We start from the raw sequence: 22646 nt of genomic DNA, 5'->3' as shown, positions 1-22646 counted from the left end.
GCCGCTCACATTGTTACAGATCGACAATATAAACAAGAAAACTTTTGTTGCTCGAATCTAACAAATGAGTCATCTCAATAGAAGACATCAAAGAAATTATGGCTTGAGAACCACGTCCATATAAATTCCACTTAGAAGCAAAATTGGGTCGAAAACGAACTATTCCTTTATAACAGTCAACAATAGCTTTATTAACGGTTAGAACGTCCATATCAATAATACAATCAAAATCATGCATATATAGGACTATAAGATTTAGATACATAACATCTTCACCATGAAACAACACCACATTATACACTACATCATCACTGATAATCATCTTGCCCATCGAAGTAGCAACAGATAAATTGAAAGTCATACTAGTAGTGAAAAGGTCATGCGAAACAACAAATGCAAGAGAAATAAAAGAATGAGATGCTCCAGTATCAAACAGCACTCATGATGTAAATCCACATCAAGTACAGTTACTAATAATAATAGTACATGCAGCTGTCTGAGCCTCGTCCTCAATCAATGCAAACACACAAACAAGTGGCTGATTTTGCTGCTGACCACCTTGTCTTCTCTGATGCAAAGGTCGACTGGACTAATGATAAGAGTGAGATGATGCTGAAATTCTATTACCATGTGTTCCATAAACTTCTTGAACTGTTTTTTTTGTTTGATTAGGACAAACACTAGCAAAGTGATCTGGTCTGTCACAAATATTGCAAACTCCTTGTACTCCAACACACTGATTATTGTAATGTTTACATCCGCAATATTCACAATAAGGTCCAGTATAACGCTATCCACTACGATTCCCAGTGCTCTTAGAATTCGAAGAGCTAGAATCAGATTTCTTAAATTGCTTTCCTCTGGGGCGAAGTGACGTAGAACCAGATGAACGGAAATGTTTCCTCTCAGACTGATTGTGTTGAGTAGGAGCTTGGTTACCACTCCTTTTCAAGCTCGCCTCAGCTCTTTTAGCTAATTTCACTACTTTAGGATAATTCATTAGTTTCCCAATATAAACAAAAAGATGCAGACGATCATTAAATCCTTTAACAAAATTCTCAAAAACGGCTCCCCGACTGGCAGCAACATGAGGATCATACCTCAACATAACAAAGAAGTATCAGCATATTTCAACTGATTTATCTCCATGTTTCAGATTATGGAATTCGGAAGCCTTAGAACTATAGAACGACGGAGGAAAATAATTCTCCTGAAACTTCAACTTAAAGATATCCCAAGATAGAACAATCCTCTGAGCATCTAGATTCATCAATGTAGTAGACGACCACATCTTAGCACGGTCCCTAAACGAATGGAAGGGCTAACCTCAGACGAGGCTTAGGTGGATACTCGATCAAAGCTTTTTCATCTCCTTCAGTGCCATTATAACTAGGTGGATGCACCGTATAAAAAGGGAAGCTAACTTTTCCATCTTAAGTTTCTCTAAGTGACCAACAGGTTAGGAAACATCATTATCATTAGCACAAATACGAGGTCTACCACGTCTATGACCTGAACATCGAAAATGACACCTATCAGCAGATGTTTCACTTCCATATTTCATTCTATAAAATATAACAAATACTAATTACAATGGAAATAAACAGGGCACATAAATACATATTCATGATGGCAAGTAGCATATACAAGCACAACGAACATTTTAGCGCCAACATATGAGTATCCTATACTCTATTCGAGCTTACCCTAGTTTACACTCTCATACCATGATGTGAGGCTCAGTTAATTACAATTAAATATAAGACAATAATGATTAATTTAAAATTGTAGCGTAAAAATAGTTTAAATACTTAAAATGGACCCCATGGCTTATAAAAATTTCGTCACGACCTCCCCGTAAATAGGACATACCAAAAATTCAAAAAGCATGTAAAAAGAGAAATTACTCAAGGACGACGATGTTTAATCATAAAAAGTCACACACAAGTGCCGAGTTTGAACAAATCAATGATTCAAAGCAGCAAGCAGTTCAAATAAAGTCGGCAAGGCTCACAACAATATAAACTAAATCAAAACACATAACAATAGCTACAAATAATCTTACAGATGCACCGGGCATCTCCCTTATAAATAAACTTTGAGATAAGCTGTAAGCCCCAACATCCTTAACAGAAACAACTCACAAAACTTATACATCTTCTTCCGATTCATCTTAGTAAAAAGGATGCAGGGCTTGGAAATCTAGTTTTATATTTATTTTACACGCGTATGTTATTTTAACTCTATAAATATTTTATATTTTAAATTCTTCGCTATTCTAAAATACATATTTTTAACGTACTTATTAAATTTAGTTGCCATAAATAATTTTTTTAATTTATATACTTAATAATTATTTTAATTATGTTAAATTACTAGTTAATTAATTTACAGGAGCTTACAGCTTTGGTCGAGGGTTTCTAGTTCGCTTAGTTAGTTTTGGAAAGCGGAATCTCCTTTCACAACATTCGTGAAATATGTTGGTGTATGTTATCCTTTTATAAATTTTCAATCCCCTTAGCAACCCATGGTTTTATTTTTCAACCAATCCAAATAAACTATAGTTGATTTGGTCATTGCCATATTCCGGATTGGTCTAAGCATTGTACCATGCATTTGCAAGACGTTTGCATTCGCCCTTCCTCCAACATTTTCTAGTGATAGATTCACTCTCATCAGACACATCAACGACCTTCTTCCATTTCTTTTTTGATTTAGAAAATGTGGTTTCAAAATTAGGAATAACGACTTCATTTGGATTTTGGGAGAATTGAGCTTGGTTGAACATACGACTCAACATTTTCTAGTTGGTGTATCGAGATTGGGAAAGACCAATCCATTGAGAATTGAATTGAGAAAATTTTGTGAATGAGAATTGAGACAATTATTGTTCTACGAATCTATTTTCGTATTTGGGTTGAAATAAATCAAACATGAATAAAAAAATTCTAATGAAATTAGAGTAAGATGTAAATTTTTTAAAGCATGACGAATTCAATTTATAGGAAATTAAATAATATAGCTGTGACTATCAATGTACATGGTCTTAGTCTTGCATAATTTACTAGATGGTCGGCCGGTTTTCAAGCTTCAACTATTTATAATGAAAAATGTGTAAACAATAAGTTTATTCATATTAAGAAGAGATATTGGGAGCAATCGGTCTTTTTCTGTGCAATTATAACTCACAAGTTACTCAACATATTTGTATTTATGAATTTATATAAACATTTATTGATTTTTCTCAGAACATTATTTTATAATAGTTAAAAAACACAAGACCATGTCAATTTATTTTCTAGGCAAAAACTTATGTGAAACGGTCTCACGAGTCGTATTTTGTGAGACAGATATCTAATTTGGATCATCCGTGAAAAAATATTACTTTGTATGCTAAGAGTATTAATTTTTATTGTGAATATCGATAGGGTTGACATGTCTCACAGATAAAGATTCACTAGACCGTCTCACAAGAGACCTACTCTGTATTCTAGGATCTTATGATATTTTTCAAATTAACTAAAATACTATCAATACTTATCCTAGTACCCCCCATTCTCGAGCCTCATCCCTTTTAAATAAAATTAAAAATATATATAAACTAGTTAAATATTTCATATATTTTTAGAAATTCGTAAAATATTTAAGATAAACTAATCGTATCAAGAATTTCTTGATTTTTCGAGACAAGTAACTGAACTGAAACTTTTACATTGAACAGAGAACATAAAGTACAATCAATTTAGCAAATCCCGGAGGACCAATCGAGCGAATGAATCCGATCGAATCAATCATCAAAAGGGTACTGTTCATATCTAACAGTACAATCATACAGCACCGATCGGCCCCCAATCCTTCCGCCGCAGGCACCAAGAACCGATGTTTTGGCGGCGGCCAGGCAGGCGGCACAGCCGGAGCTCGCCAGCGTTTGATTGCAAGCAGCATGGCCGTAGGCAAACGCGTTCGGGTACGGAGAAACGTTGTGGAAATCATAGCCTGGCCGCGAGGGCGTGGCATGCTCTAACTCTGCAAGAACATAGGCGAGGCTGATTGCGAAAGGATCGCCTTCTGAGTATGTCCCGGTATTACACTGCACGAGTTCGACGTTGGTATTCGGTGCGCAGGTTGCAGGGCGGGATAGAGATAGGAGGAGAGTTAGAAGGGAGAGATTTCGGGTAAAAGTGCTCATTTTCCTCATCTTTTTTTGTTCAGATTTGGTGGGCAGAACATATAAATTATTGAGGAGTTTACAATAATTCACCACGGACATTGGATTCTTCGCTCACTATTTACGGTCATGCATCGCTTGAATTTGTCTTTTATTCCGTACGAGGAACAAGAATCTACATGTGGACATAGATGAGGCCCCGCTGTACCATATGTGGTCTTGCCCTACATTTGGCAGGCTGGTTAATCGGCCCGGATTCACCTCTTAATCGGCCCAGATGCAGCTCGGTTCACTAGATACAACACCACACATCGGTCCAAGATACCTTTTTTCATTTTTCATTATTATTGACTGGATAATGATATAAAATGACATGTACCTTATTGTTTTTTTATCATGGATTAAATGAAATCTATCATCTTTCTCAATTGTTTGGTCGCATGTTTGAAGGTCATTGTGCAAATATATCTTACGAAATGTCACAATTTTTCATGCGAGAAATTTCTAAATTATTATAACACCATATGCAAAGACTAATTATTATAGCCGATTGTCTTATTCATACTTCTCTGGCCCAATTTATCTGGACATCTAGAATTTTGATCACAAATTTTCTCTCATAGTTTGACTAAATACATTTAATATATTTTGCGATGAGTGTTATACTTGTATTAGGGACATGCCATGCATTTGATTTTGTTCGAGTGTGAATCTAAACAACACACACATGTATGTGTGTGTATATATTGATGTGACCGAGTAAGTCTCTTGTGAGACAGTCTCACAAATCTTTATCTGTGAGACGGGTCAACCCTACAGATATTCATAATAAAAAGTAATATTTTTAGCATAAAAAGTAATAATTTTTCATGGATGATCCAAATAAGATACATGTCTCACAAAATACGACCCGTGTGACCGTCTCACACAAGTTTTTGTCGAGCTGGTAAAAATGGGTGTGAGATGCGTGGGCACTTTCACCTGGTCGGATTATGAAAATTAAGGATGAGGAATGAGAGATGTTTCCAAACTAGATATCTCCTTCTTCTTCCTAGAAAAACCACTGATGACCTGTAAACACGAAGATAACCACGTGAATGGGCGCCGGAGAGATGTCCGACGTGACCACTCCGAAGCTAAAGTTAGCAAATGGGCGAGGAAAAAACGAAAGAGAGATACTGTAGAAATGGTGTGGGCAAGCTATATATGTGAATGAATGAATCAAATTTGAGCAAACCTGATATTTATAGCAAGAAAGTCAATGATGACCTTGTTTTCAGTGCTCACTTACTGATTATGGCAGGAAGGCTGCCCAAACCTTACTTTCTGATAAATTCTCTGACACGCCAAATCTCTGTGATTCTGATAGTAATGATTACCAAAAAATATTTGTGCACTCGAGTGATGTGTTAATATCGAGGTAACCCGGGTAGAATTAAAGCCATCACCCGAGAATTTGTCTGGAAGTCCGGGCTTCTGTAGCCCTGGTATATGCCCTGCTGCTAGTAGCCCGTGGAGATGATGTCTCGGGCATAGATTTGCTCGGCTATTTGTCGGATTGGCTCAAAAATTCTCATAACCTGATCCATGAACCAAGATCATCTGATGCCCGTGATCCGGGCAGAACCGTACCTGTGTTCGATGGGCCCTGAAGCAAAAATTTGAAAAAGTCATACATGTGTTCGATGTGACCTGAAGCGAGAATTTAAAATGGGTTCTCTTGTTGCTATAAACAAGCTAAAATTCAGTTAGCAAATAATAAATACGATAAATAATACATAAATACACAAGAAAAAATATATTACATAAAAAACAAGTCAATAAATATTTGAAATAATTACATAAACAATAATCGTTTAGCTATTTTAGAAGAAAAATATATACCAAATTTGTGTAATCCAGTTTTCGGATCATTTCTTTGTCAATCAACAACATAACTAGCTTATTTAGTCTATTTTGTGGCATTATTGATTGAATATAAGTGTTTATTAACTTCAACTTCGATAAGCTTCTTTCTGTTTATGCAATTGTTACCAGGATATTTAACAAAATCTTATAGACAATATAATTATTTGAGAATAATCATTCAGTTTTGACAAACACCGTAACATCTTAAAAAATTGTTGAAGTTTTATAGAATACTTCATCAAGCTAGTTAAAATCTAACTCGTTAACTTGTCCAAACTCAAAGTATTCCCCAAAGTCTCTTGATATTATTTAAATTGTTCAAACCGAACTTGACGGAAATATCGAGTTTGATTGACTATAAACAAAAAATATATGTTGGGCTCCCTCAAGGACCGGATCCTGAGCGGTGGCCTCGTTGGCCTCATAAAAGGTCCGGCCCTAGATCCAGGACTTTCCGGGCGTATCACCTATATATTAACACGGTTATAGAGATACACGTATAACTAACGAAATTTAGGTAAATCAATCCCACAAGACAATTCGGTTGTCACCTACCGTTCAATCTAATATAAATCCCATCATCCTCACGTATATTTATATTTCTCAAATTAACGTTTCGAAACCCTGATCTGGGTATTTTATTTCCATTTCCGTGGTGATTCATATTTCGTCAACATGGCCAATCACCGAAAAATCTCCCATTAGTCGGCCTCTTGGATCTGAAATGGCTGCTCCGTCGTCATCGCAGAGGAGTCGGCTGCAAAGCATGCTGCAGGCGGCAGTTCAAGCAGTTCAATGGACTTACAGTATTTTCTGGCAACTACACCCACAACAAGGGTAAGTGCATGCACAAGAATCACAAAGCAACAATATTAAACCTAAAGATTTTGTTGAGGGAAGATAATTTTGATCATGATCTACCCATTAAATTTCTATAAGATCGATTTTTTTTTTTAATTTGATGTGTAATTAGTACTTTTATCCTTGTATAATATAAATATAATTTCAGGCCCATGTGTACTTAATATATAAGTACAAATATTGATGATCTTCTGAAACTGACACTCTGTATACCTTAATTGTTGGTGTGATCATGTCGAAGAATTCTAGTATGGAGTGATGGATATTACAATGGAGCAATTAAAACAAGAAAAACAGTGCAGCCGACCGAATTGAGCACGGAGGAGGCCTCCCTGCAGAGAAGTCATCAGCTTAAAGAACTGTATGATTCCCTCTCCGGCGGTGACACAAACCACCAGTCACGGCGGCCATCCACCGCATTGTCCCCAGAGGACTTGACGGAACCCGAATGGTTCTATTTGATGTGTATTTCTTTCTCATTTCCTCCGGAGGTCGGGTAAGAATTAAATTTGAGTTATTTAATGAATCTTGTTCATCCAAACCATGTGGGACAGTGCCCCCACATGTAGCATCGAAGCTATCCCCTACTTGATATTTCGTTTTCATCAATATTGTTTCAGCTCCAGTTTTTCAATTTATTGAGTGAACCATTCTTGAATATTATTCCACATGCATCATGCGACTAATGTTTGTCTAAAAAATTTTCATATTTTTTTGGGTCAATACTGTTTTTATTATTTGTTGAATATAAGATGCTAATTTATTCAGTGCATGCATATATATGTCGTTAGTTAATTAAGTGGTCCCAAATTAAATTTCCAGTATTACATGCATAAATTCGATTTTCTAATTTGAGGATGTAATGATATTTATTAGGGGAAACTGATGAATAGATAGTGCTCTAATTTAGGGGCATGATATTGAATGTTTGTGCTGTTGTTTCGTCCATAAATTCTGTTGTGCAGTCGGTAGTTGTGTCAATATAATGCAAGAATCGAACTAAATACACACGTTAATTAAATTAAATCCAATCTGTTCGAAACCGATGTTATTTCCACTCCATTAATTTCATATATATACTACTCCACTTTACGTATAAAATAAACATAAATTATTCTTCTCAAATACGACGCATACTTAATTACAGGAATATTAATTATAAGTTCATTAATTTTTCTAACATGCAAAGATTACCCGGAAGAGCATACTCAGACGGGCATCATGTATGGCTTTCAGGCGCAAATGAAGACGATCCCAAACATTTTTCTAGAGCTATTCTTGCCAAGGTATATTATACATACCATGCAATTCAACATATTCATTCGTTTATTGATTTATTCGCTAGTGTTTTCGATCATGTCTGGATGATTTATTCGAACATACACTAAGGGCGGCAGCGAACGACGACCTGAAAAATCAGATGTGGCTCATACTACACTATTAAGATCAAAATGTTAAGGAAATGCCCTTAGTGTAGGATCGAACTAACCCCTACGACATGACGATTAAGTTTTGAGACTACTCTTGATTAAAAGCTTAGCTAAATATGCTGTGGAACTCTTCATCCCTTTTGCATGTTCCAACTCAATCGCTGATTTGCAAGAGTGCCAAAATACAGGTAGATTATTCATTAAAATTAATTTAAATTTATAAAATATATAAATATTTATTTTTGTATGCTATTCAATAAACAAAAGGGTGGAAAAATGTAACATTTATATGTTGCTGATCAGACTGTGATTTGCATTCCTCTGCTGGATGGAGTAGTAGAACTCGGAACAACGCAAATGGTATTGCCAAGTACTATATTTCCTTTGTCACCCATTTTGTTTCATAATTATATTTGAAGTACATAATTACATAGTACGTAGATGGTAGAATATATATTTTGATGGAAAAATATTTTTTTTAACAAATAAAAAAATATATATCTAAATGCCAAAACAAATAGACAGTTAAAATGACAAGAAAATACCTTTTAGGGCATTAAAAAAAAAATAAGTAATTGGATTTAGGGTTGAGTGGGGATAACAATGGGTTTGGATAAAATGGATATAACATTAAATGGGTATGAATCAAGCAACGAGTTTACCCAACTCGTTTAGGTTTTTATATATCCATTTATTTTATCAACTTTCTTTTTCTCTTGAAAAATAATTTTTATAGAAGTTTTTGTAGATCTATTATTATTAAGTTGTTGGATTTATGTTGATTATCGGATTGTAGAGAATTGCTACTTTTAATATATGGTTAAAACTCTTATAAACTTTGCAAAAACTTGTGTGAGACGGTCACAGGTCGTATTTTTTGAGATGATATATTATTTGGGTCATCTATGAAAAACTATTATTTTTATGCTAAGAGTATTACTTTTTATTGTGAATATCGATAGGGTTGATCCGTCTCACAGATAAAGATTCGTGAGACCGTCTCACAAGAGACCTACACTATAAACTTAGTCTCGATATTTTTTATTTAATCTTTATTTTAACTTTACAAGTTAAAAATTATAGATATGAACAAATTATTATAAATATAATTGTCTAATGAAACTAACAGGTTTGATGGGTAAAACCCGTTAACTTTAGATATGAGTTAGAGATGAATATGAGTTTAGATTTAAATTGGGCGAGGGAGTCTCAAGTCCTTCAAAATTGTAATAGATCAAGTTTGAGTCCTCTCGAATCTCCCTTGTTTGGGTTGGGTTAGGGTAATATTAAATGAGTATGAATCAGGTAACAAGTTTAAATAATGTCCAACTCGTTTTGGATTTATGTTAATTATTGGATTTTATAAATGATTTTTATAAATCTATGCTAGTAAGTATAAATTAAAATCAAATAAATATTTTTATTTATTTTTATATATTATATAATATGATAATTATATAAATGAATTCGAGATAATTATATAAATAATTTTTATAAATATCAATAAAATTATTAGTATCACTCGATTAACCTTAAAAATTGATATTTGACTTGACTCACAAAATCAATGGCTCAATTATCATATTATATAATATATAAAATTAGGTAAAAATAAATAAATCATGCAAGCACTATCGGCGCATAAAAAATATGAACTCAAGCAACAACTTTGAAATTATAATATTTATTATGATAAGGTTAATTTTGTCATTACAATCTAATATATAAATTTAATCACTCTTATTAAAATTATACCAAACATTAAATATAATATCATATATCTTATTTATTATTAACTTATCCTTATATTATATATCACATGTTTATCCTATCATGTGTACCAAACTATACCTAAAAGTCTTATAAACTTTGTTTGAATATTTTTTATTTAATCTTTATTTTAATAGTGCAATGGAAAAATTATAGATATCAAAAAAATATTATGAATATAATTGTTTAATAAGACTAATTGGTTTTATAGGTAAAACCCGTTAACTTTGGATGTGAGTTAGAGATGAGTACGACTTAAGGTTTAAATGGGGCGAAAATGAAACGTTCACTACTCGTTTTTCTTAAAAATATACTAGAAATTTTTTTTCCTTTCTAATTCATTCGACCAAAATTACTATGTATATACATATTTATATTTTTAAAATACTTTTGCATCATATATAATAAATCAAACAACTATTATTTGAAAATCCAAAAGAAAGTAATTCAACGCATAAAATCGTAAAACGTCAACCAACTAAACTAACATTATTTCAAAATTAACTTAACTCAAACATCCTCTCATAACCTCTCAAAGGCATCATAAGTCATAAAATCTTTCAAGTAAACATAAATCATAAACTTATTTTATTGCGAAAAAATAGCGTCGATCCTCGGGTTATGTGCATCCTCAGCCCAACAAGATCAACCATCAAGTCCCTCATCATAGCATTTTGATGGAATTATGATTGTCAGGCTCCCTCTGAGGCCTTCTCTCGTAAACGGACTCTTCGTGGGGTTTTTTCCCTCACGATATCCCCAATCACATCATCATATTATCGTATCATCGTATTAGTCACAATTACTTCACCTTCTTTTTACTTTTCATATTTTCATCACTTATAAAAATTCAAGCATATATATATATAAATCATTTTTTTTAAACCAAACATGCAACATGTCTTTTAGCATTGACGTTTCATCATATAATTTCATAAACATTTAAAATAAATATATTAACATTATTTACAGCATTCAGGGCACTACCATGGCGTCTATCATTTTTCAGGTGTAAAATGATTGTTTTTTCCTTAGAAGCATAATTTTTTGTATTTATTCTTAGACCTCAAAACGACGTCCCAAATCATTCCAAATTTAACCTAATACCTTAAAACACTCCCTAAAATATTTCTTAGGCTTAAAATTTAGGTTTTCAATAATTTCCTCGATTCGTTTTAAAACTTAGACGTACATCTCGGTTTTGACTCGTATTGACTCGAAACTTATACCAAACTTGAACCAAAACTTAATAACACCTAAATAAACTATATCCAATCCAAACCAAGCCAATCAAGACCCATGAACCAGACTAGAACAACAACTGAACTTCAATCCTATTTTCGTAAACCCTAGTTGGATCAAGCCATGCATCTCTTCGCTCCTAAGCCCCAACCTTTATGACCAGCCCCTAACCATCGACCCTAGGACCATGACCGTACCCCAGATAAGCTGTTGGACCAAACCCTAAGGACCTAAAAGCCTCAGCCCCTCAACCCGTCAACTACAGCATGTGCATGGCTCCTTACTCGTGTGATCACTCTAGCCTTCACACCCAGCATCGTGCATCCTACCTAGGATCATGGCTCAGTCCTCTTGAGGCCTTGGACGAGCCCTAACCGAAGATAACAGCCACTGGCACCTAGGAAGCAAAACCGAAACCTAGCTTCCCCTCAACCTCCCAAAACCTGTAGCCCTCTCCTAGCTTGTGTTCAGCCCTTGCTCGGCCCATCAAGGACCATCCTCCAGCCCTTTTTGGTATCCTTGACACACCCTAACCACAGCTAGTAACCGTGGCCCTCGAAGAGTCCTAGTCGAAGAGTCCTCTCCCCACAAGAGTTCTATTTTCGAGCAACCTCTTCCTCCTTCATGTACAGCCCTCGTGTCATCTTGTCTAGGCCCTTAAACCCTCTTAAACTCGTCCCTTCCCATAGCTCTATGATGGCAACCCCTTCATGCATCATTAACACAAGTTTTGGATCATGAAATCATGAGTTTTTGACATAGCATGGTATAAAAACGAAAATAATTACAAAACCAACATGCTTTTCATACAAACATGCATCAAACGTATATTATGGTATGATAAATAAGAAAAAGAGAATTAAGGCATGCATTTGTATTTATTACGCATGAAAACGTATTGGCGAGTTCAGGGACGTCGACGAAGAGATCCTTGCTGAATTTTTCTTCAAACCTTGCATAAATTTCCTTCCAATTCGTATGGTGTGTGTTGCTTATGGAGAAAAAGAGTCCTAGTTGCTTAGAGGGGTTGGGGACGTGTGGTATGTATTTCATGTTTAGGATTTTAGGGCTTAATATTTGATATATAACACAAGGTGCAAGCTTGGGCTCATTAACATAGTATAATAGGCCCATTAAGTCCATTAGTAAATATTTAAAAGAAAAGTTTGTGAAAATATTAGGCGAGTTCTCGAAAAGTTCATATTTTCGTCGAAAATCGAATACCGTCTAAAAATACGACTCAACGTATAAAAACACCTCATTTTCAAAAATTTTATTTAAAATACATCACACGTTAAATGATTAAAAATATTTTCCCTTCTATGGTCTCCGGTCTTCGTTCCTCGATCATATAACAAATAACCTTTTAAAACACATTTTTATGCATTTTAAAATAAAACTATATTTTAAACATGTAAACATGCATACCATAATCAATTCATGCAATCAAAACAATTTAGTTAAAATACATAAGAAATTTGATAAATTGCATGCATGTTATTCACGTAAACCTTCAAATTTTCAGAACGTTACAGAAAGAGTCTCAAGTCCTTGAAAATTGTAATGGACCGGGTTTCGATTCTTGGTGGACCGACTCGAACCTAATTTATTATCATCCTAATTGAGAGACTTGATTCGAGAAAAGCACTTAGAGCTTGGATTTTAGTCGATATGAAATCTATTATAATTGTAAATACAATAATAATGAATTTGAAATTTTCTATCTTAAAAACATCCAAACAACTAAATAAATAAATAATAATAATTTGAATGCCTAGATTCAAACACAACCTTAAATATTCTATACAAAAGCATTTTAATCTGAATTTGATGTTACAAAAAATTAAATAATAAAAAGTTTTCGATTCACTGTAAATATTCACTTTTCCCTATGAAAGAAAAGGATGAATTTCCTTCTTGAAAATAAAAAAGGAAGCAAAAATGGGAACAGGTTAAAGAAGACAGTAGATTAATCGAACGGATAAAAAGCTTCTTCAGGGAGGCTAAAATGGATCCGAACCGTCCAAAGCCAACTCTCTCAGAGCACTCAACGTCTTCCATCAACTATCCTACATCCCACCAAACTCCTTCCATGCTCGAAACCTATGCATCCTCCGTCGGACATGAACCAATCAATATATGCCAGCCTGGCTCGGAGGCCGCCGCTGAAACTCCGGGTGGCACAACTCATGCAGCAGGAGATCAGTTGATGCTACTTGATGTATCCGAGGATATTCGGCTCGGAACCCCGGATGATGGCTCCAAGAATTTGGAGTTCTCCAATATCCAGCTTCTCGCAGATGTTCAGCCAGAGGATTCGGCCGAGCATCACCGCGAACTTGACATGTGCGGGGATGAGTCGGGGCACAGGTGGCCGTTTCTGCAAGGCCCCTCTTGTGCCGATCACCAATCTCATCCAAGTAACCATATTATTTACCATTTCAAAGTTTATCGATATGTGTGTTTACACTTGAAAGGATCATATATCTTATGCGTGGTTCAATTGTTCAAATGCAGACTTTTCTTCATTTGATTTGTTAACGCAAGAGGACACCCATTACCCACAAACAATTTGCACAATCCTCCAAAACCAACCGGGACGGTGGCCAAACTCTTCCTTCTCAACCCTTTCCTCCGCCTTCTCCAAATACTCTGCCTTACACAATCGACGCCTCTCAGGTGGTGTCTCCCAGTGGATGCTTAAATACATTCTCTTCACAGTCCCATTTCTCTACATCAAGTCTAAAAGCCGTGGAATAATCTGCCATCAGGATGAACACATGAGCGCCAACCACGTTCTAGCAGAACGACGGCGTCGGGAGAAACTCAACGAACGCTTCATCATACTAAGATCCCTCGTGCCATTCATCACGAAAATGGATAAAGCTTCGATACTTGGAGACACTATAGAGTATGTGAAACAGCTGCGCAAGAAAATCCAAGATCTTGAGATGCATGCAAGGGACATTGAGGCAGACAGGAATAGTAAGAGGAAACCGATGATTGTAGATGGAACTAGCGGGGACGGCGGCAATGGTGGGAGGATGCTGAGGGCAGGGGAGTCCAGTAAGCTGCCGCAGGCAACGAGGACAGAGGATGTCGTGCAAATAGAGGTGTCTATAATCGAGAGCGATGCATTGGTCGAGATCAAATGCCGGCACAAGGAGGGGTTGCTATTGGATGTGTTGCAGGCGCTTCGGAAGTATAGAATTGAGGTGACAGCGGTGCAGTCGGCTGCCATTGATGGAGTTTTTGCAGCCGATATTAGAGCTAAGGTACAACTAATTCCTTTCATTTTTATTAAATATCTTGAACATAATTTTTTAAAAATAGGAGTTGATATTTACAAATTTTTTCGTTATTTGCACTCCATTTGTGAAAAACGTGACACATATTTACACATCGAATAGAGTGTATATATATAATAAAAAAATAGATTGTAAATATCAACTCAAAAAAAAAAAATCATAATGTCTTTGTTGGTGTGTAACAGCTTTTTTGTTTCTTTAATTTGTTCTCAGATAGAAGAGAATGTGAACGGGAAAAAGGCAAGTATCGTGGAGGTTAAAAGGGCAATTAACCAGATAATTGATGGCTAGTTAATATCAAGAGAACGAATAAATGTTCCAACAGTTGGTGCAAATGGCGAACTACACTATTACCACATAATACTCTCAGATTGTAGTTACGTCTGCGCATGGAAATTTAATGCTGTTGGCATACCTTATGTGAGAATATAATTGTTGTATGACAACATACACATTATCTGATTTGTCGCGTGTGGTGTTGGGTTGGGATTGTTTCACGACATAGGACACATTGTTTTGAAAGATTCATGGTGGCAATCATCTATGGATTATGAATTTAGTTGGGGAGGAAAGGTCTAGAGATTGATGAATTGATGTGTTTTGGCAACTGCTCAAATCAAGTCAATTTGGAGAACTGTATAACCTCAAGATGTTTTTCCCTTGTGAACATCCTTGTACAATACATTTTGTAATCAAACAAAAATACACTCTGGTTTTAACTTATCAAGCAAATGTCGTCGAAGAAGAGAAAACTGTAGACATAATATTAAAGGAACCTGACTTGGAAGTGCTGCAAAATTTCAGGGACTGACTTGTTTCTCGTGTATGTCATCTAAACATTCCTCCAACTCCGCCTCCATTGGACGGCATTTTCTCCAAGTCTTCTTGTGACATGAGGGTTTTCTTACCAATTGCACCAGTCTTATCGTATGGCTGAGCCATCCTCTTCAAGAACTGCACGCCAAAAAATATACATGATGTACCACGGAACAGTTAACAGTGAACAACTATCCCAAATCTTGATAATACATCAAGGTCAGACCATTGCAGAAATAGTGCATTTGATGTTTCTGGGGGAAACTTGTCTTTCAAAAACACTTTGGTAAATAAAGTACTGATAAAACATGTACCTCTCTTGCTATATGCACAGCCATGTCAGTACTCAAGTTCAGGTGAGCATCCCGTAAATGGGAGAGAATCCAACCAGGTAATTTTGAGCGCTTGTCATGACGGCTATATCTACATGCATGAACAATCACTAAGCAACCATTAAATATATATTAAAATTAACAATCACGTGATAAAACAAGTGTCATCAAGCTCATTGCAAATAAAGTTTTGACTTTCCCAAAACAATTATGAATAGCCTGATAAAGAAATTCTAGGATTGCTCACCGTTAATATAGCTAGCATTATTATTGAATCTGAAAAGAAGATACCTACCTTTTGTCGGCAAAGATCATCATACCATAATCTGCCTTGGATCGAATAACTCGGCCCACACATTGAGCAGCTTGTCTCTAAATATGAATTCAACAAGTACTTCAGAAATACAATTTTACATGCTATAATTTTCTCATTTATATAAAACAGGACTTCCGGTCAAAAAGTACCAAAGCATCAAATGTTAAAAAATCGCCCTCTTTTATCTGGAAAGTCTCCCGCAAATATTCCAATCTTGCAAGCAATACTCTGCAAAGTGAAGACATGACAAACACAACACTGTAACTTACAGCAGAAAGATAGATTGTCAATAGCTGAACAGTTGATAACATCCAGATTCAAATGGACTTGATACAGCGTAGATGCAAAGCTTAGATGGTAGAAGAAACATTGAGTTGCGAATAGTTTGCAAGCATGCTAAGGGAAAAATAGTTAGAACTGGATAATTTTATGCATGTGTATACACATTAACATATGCATAAAAAATTGCGAGTCCACACATATATCGATATTTGATAGAATTGTATTGGTATATGTTTGCATGAACCTCAATAAAGTACAGATAAGCGCATGGTCATCAAATAGGGAAGCAAATATAAACAAGATTGCTCCAAGAAGTTAGCAGCAACAAAACAACTAACCTGCTCAATGTGTATTGAAAAGGAACACCAAACATGATTACAAGTCTGCCATAATGCCTATCAAAGTCTATACCTTCAGCCACTTTTCCCCTGAAAATAAAACAACATTGATCGCATTGAGAAAGAAAAAACAGGGTGGAAATCACTCAGAGCATTGCTCGGTGAGAGCAAATTCACACAATTTAACGTTTTGACTCTGCCAAGGATAGTAAACTGGCTGGTAAATAGTTTGATGACAATCAGACAATCTTGGGAAGTGAACTGCAGGAATTGTATTCTTCATACTAAATAAACTCTCGGATGGATATTATTGCACTTACAAATGCTGATGGAAATAGGATTCATTTAACGGTATAATATTATCAAAGACACGATAGGATGCGCAGAAAGTTTTCCGTATCTTTAGACCAATACCATCATGCTTTCACGAATTAAATCACTTCTTGAAATTCATTGTTTTTATTGCAATCCTTCTTTCATCCCCCATTCCCACAGGAAAAATATTTCAATTATCCATGAATTGATAGTTCAACCACCAAGCAGTGCAACTGAACTGTGAAAGCTGGTGGAGAAGTTACCTGGCAACAGAGAAAAAAACAGCACCTCTCCCGCAGTCACAAGCTCTTCGGTAATTGTCCAATGCCAATGTAGTTTCAACTACATCCTGTGTCTCAATGAACACAAGTTTATGCTGCATTATCTCCTGCAAATAATTCAAAATGCAATCAAATTCAAAAGGAAGGCAGAGTAGCGATTTCAACTAACTTGAAAGAAACCAACACTTGTGAAGGATAACTTCTAATAATTTGTACCTTCAGAATTCCAGATTCATGCCAACTATTAACAATCCCATCCATATAAGAGTAGCTGACAAAGAAACACACTACTCCATCCGGAACAACAGATACCATCTCCAGCAAAAGCTTCCCATAATTTTTTTCCACCCCAGGGTCACTTCTCAAATCATATTTTGTGCTCACAGGAAGCTGATCACTGAAAATAAGTTGATTGAAAACTATATTACAGTGGAGATGCACATTCTTTCAAGAGACGAAAATAACATGGCACTGATCACTTGAATTAATAAAAAAATTGAAAAATATAGAATATCTTATATATTATATACCTCCCACGTGTGAGGACCATCGGGCATATGCAATCCCTCGTTAAGGACATTGTAAAGCTTCGACTAACCTTGGGATCAAAATTTAAAAGGCGAGGGTACAGATCAATGGGGCTGAGTGTCCCAGATGTAATTACAACTGATTGAAATCTTTCAAATACAGGCTTTATTGCAAGAGAAGCATCATGGCAACAGAGCTGCATACCAAGAAAGAAATCAATCCAACACTATGCTACAACCCAATATATGATTGATGGTAAAAATAAAGCAAAAGCTTGTGATCACAAAAATGCTATAAGTAAGACAAGTAAATCCAAGCGAAAGGAAGATAATGGAAATAATCAACAAATACAGATAAGATTATAATAACCGATTGGTGGATCAGTATGCTAATCGCATCAAATTTGCCACAGAAAACGAAATCCTCGAAATACAGTATACCAGACATTTTAATTATCGAATAAAAATAAAAACAAAGGACAAGTAGACCTGAAGGACAGGGTCAGGAATATGTGGCATTCTTTCATCAAATGGTTCAATGATAATAGAAAATCCTCGAGTGTAGGTCCCAACAAGTGTTGCCAAATCACAAATTGATTGGATATGTAAAAACTCATCCGTGTCTGTTATCTCCAATGTTAACAAAAGCGAGTGAAGCCGATCATAGCAAAACCGTAGCATTTTCTGGTCGATTCCAACTTGTGTATTGATAGAAGCAACAAATGTCACCGGTCCTTCCTTTTCTACATTTTCTGCTTCCAGTCTCCCTTTGAAATATTGGACTAATCTGCGTAAAACAGATAAGAAATGCTCGGCACGCCTTATATTTCCAGGAACGGCTTCTTTTAGTATATCCTCAGGCAAGGTTGGATTTGTGAACCAGGCATCAGAAACTGCAAAGAAACACAGATGATTTTCCTAGTGACAAACTAAAAACAGAAATACTTAGCATGTAAATTTGAGGGGACAAATCACACATCAAATCAACATACTAGGAAGGTTCCCCTTTTGTGCCAAACCCTCAACAAGACGGTTGTATTCTGCACGCAATCGACCAGCATCGGTGGCCTTTAACCTTCCTTCCATGTCAAATAAAATTAAGAGAAAAGAATAAACACCAGTATCTTTTTTATTCATTTCCCTCTTCTTTTGTTTGAAAATACCAAACAGTAGTTAAAACCAATAATTTCAGCTACGGGTAGAGGAAAGAGAAAAGAACCACTAAATAAAGTACTACATCAAAACCACTAAGCAAAACTAATTCATCAAAAAAATAAGGATTCAGCAGAATGAAGGTTTGTGAGCTTTGAAGTTCTACAAAATAACATAATTTAGATTAGGACTCACATGAGCAAACAATAGTGCTGACTACTGATGCAGCCAATTATTGGATGAGTGCAAAATCAAACTAAAATAGCCTTACACAAAACAATTATGGCAAATATTATTCAAAATCTCATTTTTTAAAATCTCAAATTATGATTAATGGCCAATAATATTTTCTTCTGCTGAACTTTTTGAGACAAATGGCTTCATGTGTCAATTACAATGTTCTAAAACTCGGGCTAGGCGCCACTTGACCGCACCGAAAAGGTTCTAGGCGGCCAGCCTATGTGTCAAGGGCGCCTAGGCGCTCTAAGGCGGGCCTAGGCGGGTCTAGGCGGTTCAAGGCGGGCCTAGACGTTTAAAGTTTTTTTGGGAAAATTTTTTTGGGCTTTTAATTTTTGAAAGCCGAATTAAACTAGAACATGACATAAGAAAAAATTATAGGCTCGTTCTTTTAATTTTTTGGGATTGAAAGCCCAATTAAAACCACGATTTGTTGGCTTGCGCTTGCCCTAACATGCTACTCTCATCTTCTTTGCCTGTTTACTTCTGCCCACATAAGAAAATCGAACCATACCCTAATTTTTTTCTTTATTTTGATTTCTTTTGCATTGCCTATTATTCTGATCCGCCTTAAGCAGAAGGAATGAACCATGCCTACGGACTACCGATGCCTAGTCCCCGCCTAGGCTCTAGGCACTAGTCTGGAGCCCGACTAGCGCCTAACTTATTTAGAAACATAGTCGGTCATCATTTAAAGGGCCAACCACAAATTTCAAAATCATATAATCAAAACAAATTATGACAATATCCATTGGGATAAAAAATAGAAAAAGGAGTATCCGTATGTCAAAACTTCCCATCTGATACAACCACTCGAATAAACTTTTGGAGACAAATGACATCATGTAGAAATCATCATTCAAGGGCCAACCACAAATTTCAAAATCATATAATCAAAACAAATTATGACAATATCCATGGGATAAAAAATAGAAAAAAGTGTCTTTATATGTCAAAACTTCCCATCTGGTACAACCACCCAAATAGAAATTAACGTGGACAAAAATCAATTTGCCAGAAAAATTACATACCTTTCAACCTCCTGAGACATTCTATTAATATTCCTAGTTGCCCCTTCAAGTGTCTGTCTCCTTACACTGACACTAAGAGCCTCAATGCACACATTGTCAATATTGTGAGCCTCGTCAAACACCACAACAGACTCTCTCTGCATCTCCTTTGATATTATTCCCGCAACCTTGGGATCAAGAAGGTACTGGTAGCTATAAACCACCACATTAGCTGACCGCACCATATAACGTGCTAAAAAGTACGGACACCACCCTTTTTCTTTCCCAAATGCCCTCAAATCCTTGAAAACGACAGAATGAACCACAACTCAAATTCTGTTTTATAGTTTCCATGAACATATATAATGAGACCATCTACGTCCAGTTGCAACACAATAAACTCAGTAAAAAGACGTGTGTATCATTTTCCACCAAATCAACGCAAGATAAAAGTGCAAGCACATATGTTTACTCAAGCAGAAAAACCAAAACACTACTAAAACGAAACCCGACATGACAAATTTAGGACAAATTCACTAAATCTTAAGAAGTAGACCCGAATTTAAAGATATTAACAAACTCTGAGACAAAAGCAAGTAAATTTGCTGCACAGTATAAAAAATAAATATTGAAACAAAAAACTGAAGTCCATCTATGCTCTTTTTAAAATTTCAATTTAACCGAGTCTAGGGAGTACAAAAATAGATGAAAAAGACTAACAAGCACGCCAACAACAAAAAAAAGTTTGCTTCACAAATCGGTACCTGTAGCGTATAAACCCCTGGAGGCAAAACCACATTAGAGGCAACCTTCTCATAGTTCTCATAAAACCCACAGGTCGGTACATTCCGATTCTCGATGGCCATTGCTCTCACCCAACTTGCCGTCAACTTCCTACAAGCAGCATCCACCGAATCTCGATTCTCTGCCGACAACACATTCGGATTAACACACAAATTCTTCCTCGAAGAAAGCCCTAGAGCAAGAATCCCTGCTGAAGGACCCAACATCTGAACCTGATACTTGTACAAGAATTTCAATTCTGCCAGGGTTTTCTCCATCTCGTGCACAGTGCGGGTGCAGTATATGAGCTTTAGAGAACTCGAGGGTTTTGATAAAGAGTAACTAGTGATTAGAGATAGGAGGGCTATGGTTTTTCCGGTTCCTGTAGGCATTTCCAGGAGGCAATGGCCCTTGGCATCGAGAACGCGTTTGAGTTCGATCATGTATTCGTACTGTTCAGGGTAAATGTTGTCGTAGGGGAAGTAGACCGTCACATCTTCGATTTGGAACTTCATTTCCAACGGCAGATGCCGCCGTTACTTGCGGCGGAAAATGGTGGAAAGAGGAGGAAAAAGAAGGGACTATTTCTGCATTACCGCCATAGGTGATCGCCGCTTCAGCTCGAGGGTGTAGTTGAGTGGGTTTATTTATACAGAGCACGGCGGCGTCGTTTCGCCATTGATAATATTTACTTTATATGGGCCTGAAACCTGGGCCTAGTATTGATCTTTCTGACACTCAAGCCCATTACCAACAGCTGTTGGGTGGCGATATACAACTTTCTCCATGGATTTGGGATCATGTGATAAAAATTTGAAACGAGGACGAGAGTCTTCGGTTTTTTCGAATTTAGGTTCGAGTTCGAGGATTTTTTAAATCTCCGAAATAGTTTGAAACGAGTATGAGATTACTATCATAATCCTCGAACCCGTCCCGAAATTAATATCAGTAATAAATTAATAATATTATTATTTTTTAAAATATTAATAAAACTATTATTAATATTGACATTAATATTAATATTATCACTAATAATAATGGTTGAGAAAATCTCCGAACCCGCCCTCGTCTTGCATCATTAATATTTTTGAAACAAAATAAGGGTGAAAATGGAAGTTGATACCAGTGGTTTCGGGTTCGGGGAATAGATTCGTGGATTCTCCGAACCCGACAAAACGAGGATTGAGACGAATATGAGAGTGAAGATGGAATTCGGAGACAAGGATAGAGACGACAAACTCACCCTCACCCCGCCCCAACGCCATCCCTACTGCTGGGCAATTCGTCTCAACCTACCCTCGCATAATTTAATTCCATTTTCACCTACTCGAATTGATAGATTTTTATTTTTGAATAAAAGTATACTGTAATTTTTTTATCAAGGAAAATTGAAATTTAAGTCTCGTATATTTGCTTATTTAATAATTAATAATTAATAATTGATTTTATATGTTGTCCAAATTTGTTTTTAGACCTATAATTTTTATTTTTTTTGGCAGAAGACCTATAATTTTTAGTATTGACAATTTTGTTGAAAAATAATATTTAAAATGTGTGTATTGAATATTTG

General features: G+C 35.9%; 3 protein-coding genes across 4 annotated transcripts; 1 reads left to right on the top strand and 2 right to left on the bottom strand.

The window, feature by feature from the left end:
* Positions 1-3787: 3787 nt before the first annotated feature.
* On the bottom strand, positions 3788-4198 carry LOC142511012 (antifungal protein ginkbilobin-like protein). The gene has a single exon (XM_075619632.1). It carries the CDS (start codon positions 4196-4198, stop codon positions 3788-3790), a length of 411 nt encoding a protein of 136 aa, XP_075475747.1.
* Positions 4199-6672: 2474 nt separating this feature from the next.
* On the top strand, positions 6673-15488 carry LOC142545594 (transcription factor BHLH42). 2 transcript variants are annotated; one of them, XM_075652863.1, is made up of 8 exons: positions 6673-6913; positions 7179-7433; positions 8127-8223; positions 8541-8555; positions 8671-8727; positions 13331-13799; positions 13897-14654; positions 14901-15488. In XM_075652863.1, the coding sequence occupies exons 1-8, from the start codon at positions 6801-6803 to the stop codon at positions 14976-14978; spliced, it is 1842 nt and encodes a 613-aa protein (XP_075508978.1). In that variant the 5' UTR covers positions 6673-6800; the 3' UTR covers positions 14979-15488. The 2 variants fall into 2 exon arrangements, with proteins under 2 accessions (XP_075508978.1, XP_075508985.1); XM_075652870.1 differs by lacking the exon at positions 8541-8555.
* Positions 15302-21748, bottom strand: LOC142545587 (general transcription and DNA repair factor IIH helicase subunit XPD). The gene is made up of 12 exons (XM_075652851.1): positions 21058-21748; positions 20315-20595; positions 18887-18969; positions 18384-18787; positions 17898-18091; positions 17584-17764; positions 17350-17474; positions 16772-16861; positions 16301-16379; positions 16131-16207; positions 15818-15926; positions 15302-15641 (listed from the first exon to the last, which is right to left on the bottom strand). Exons 1-12 carry the CDS (start codon positions 21589-21591, stop codon positions 15516-15518), a joined length of 2283 nt encoding a protein of 760 aa, XP_075508966.1. The 5' UTR covers positions 21592-21748; the 3' UTR covers positions 15302-15515.
* Positions 21749-22646: the final 898 nt, after the last annotated feature.

This window comes from Primulina tabacum, chromosome 1 (genome assembly GCF_025594145.1).
Source record: "Primulina tabacum isolate GXHZ01 chromosome 1, ASM2559414v2, whole genome shotgun sequence".
Classification (NCBI taxonomy): Eukaryota; Viridiplantae; Streptophyta; class Magnoliopsida; order Lamiales; family Gesneriaceae; genus Primulina; species Primulina tabacum.
Note: the sequence above shows the minus strand (reverse complement) of the source record. Positions and strands in the feature narration are given on the sequence as shown.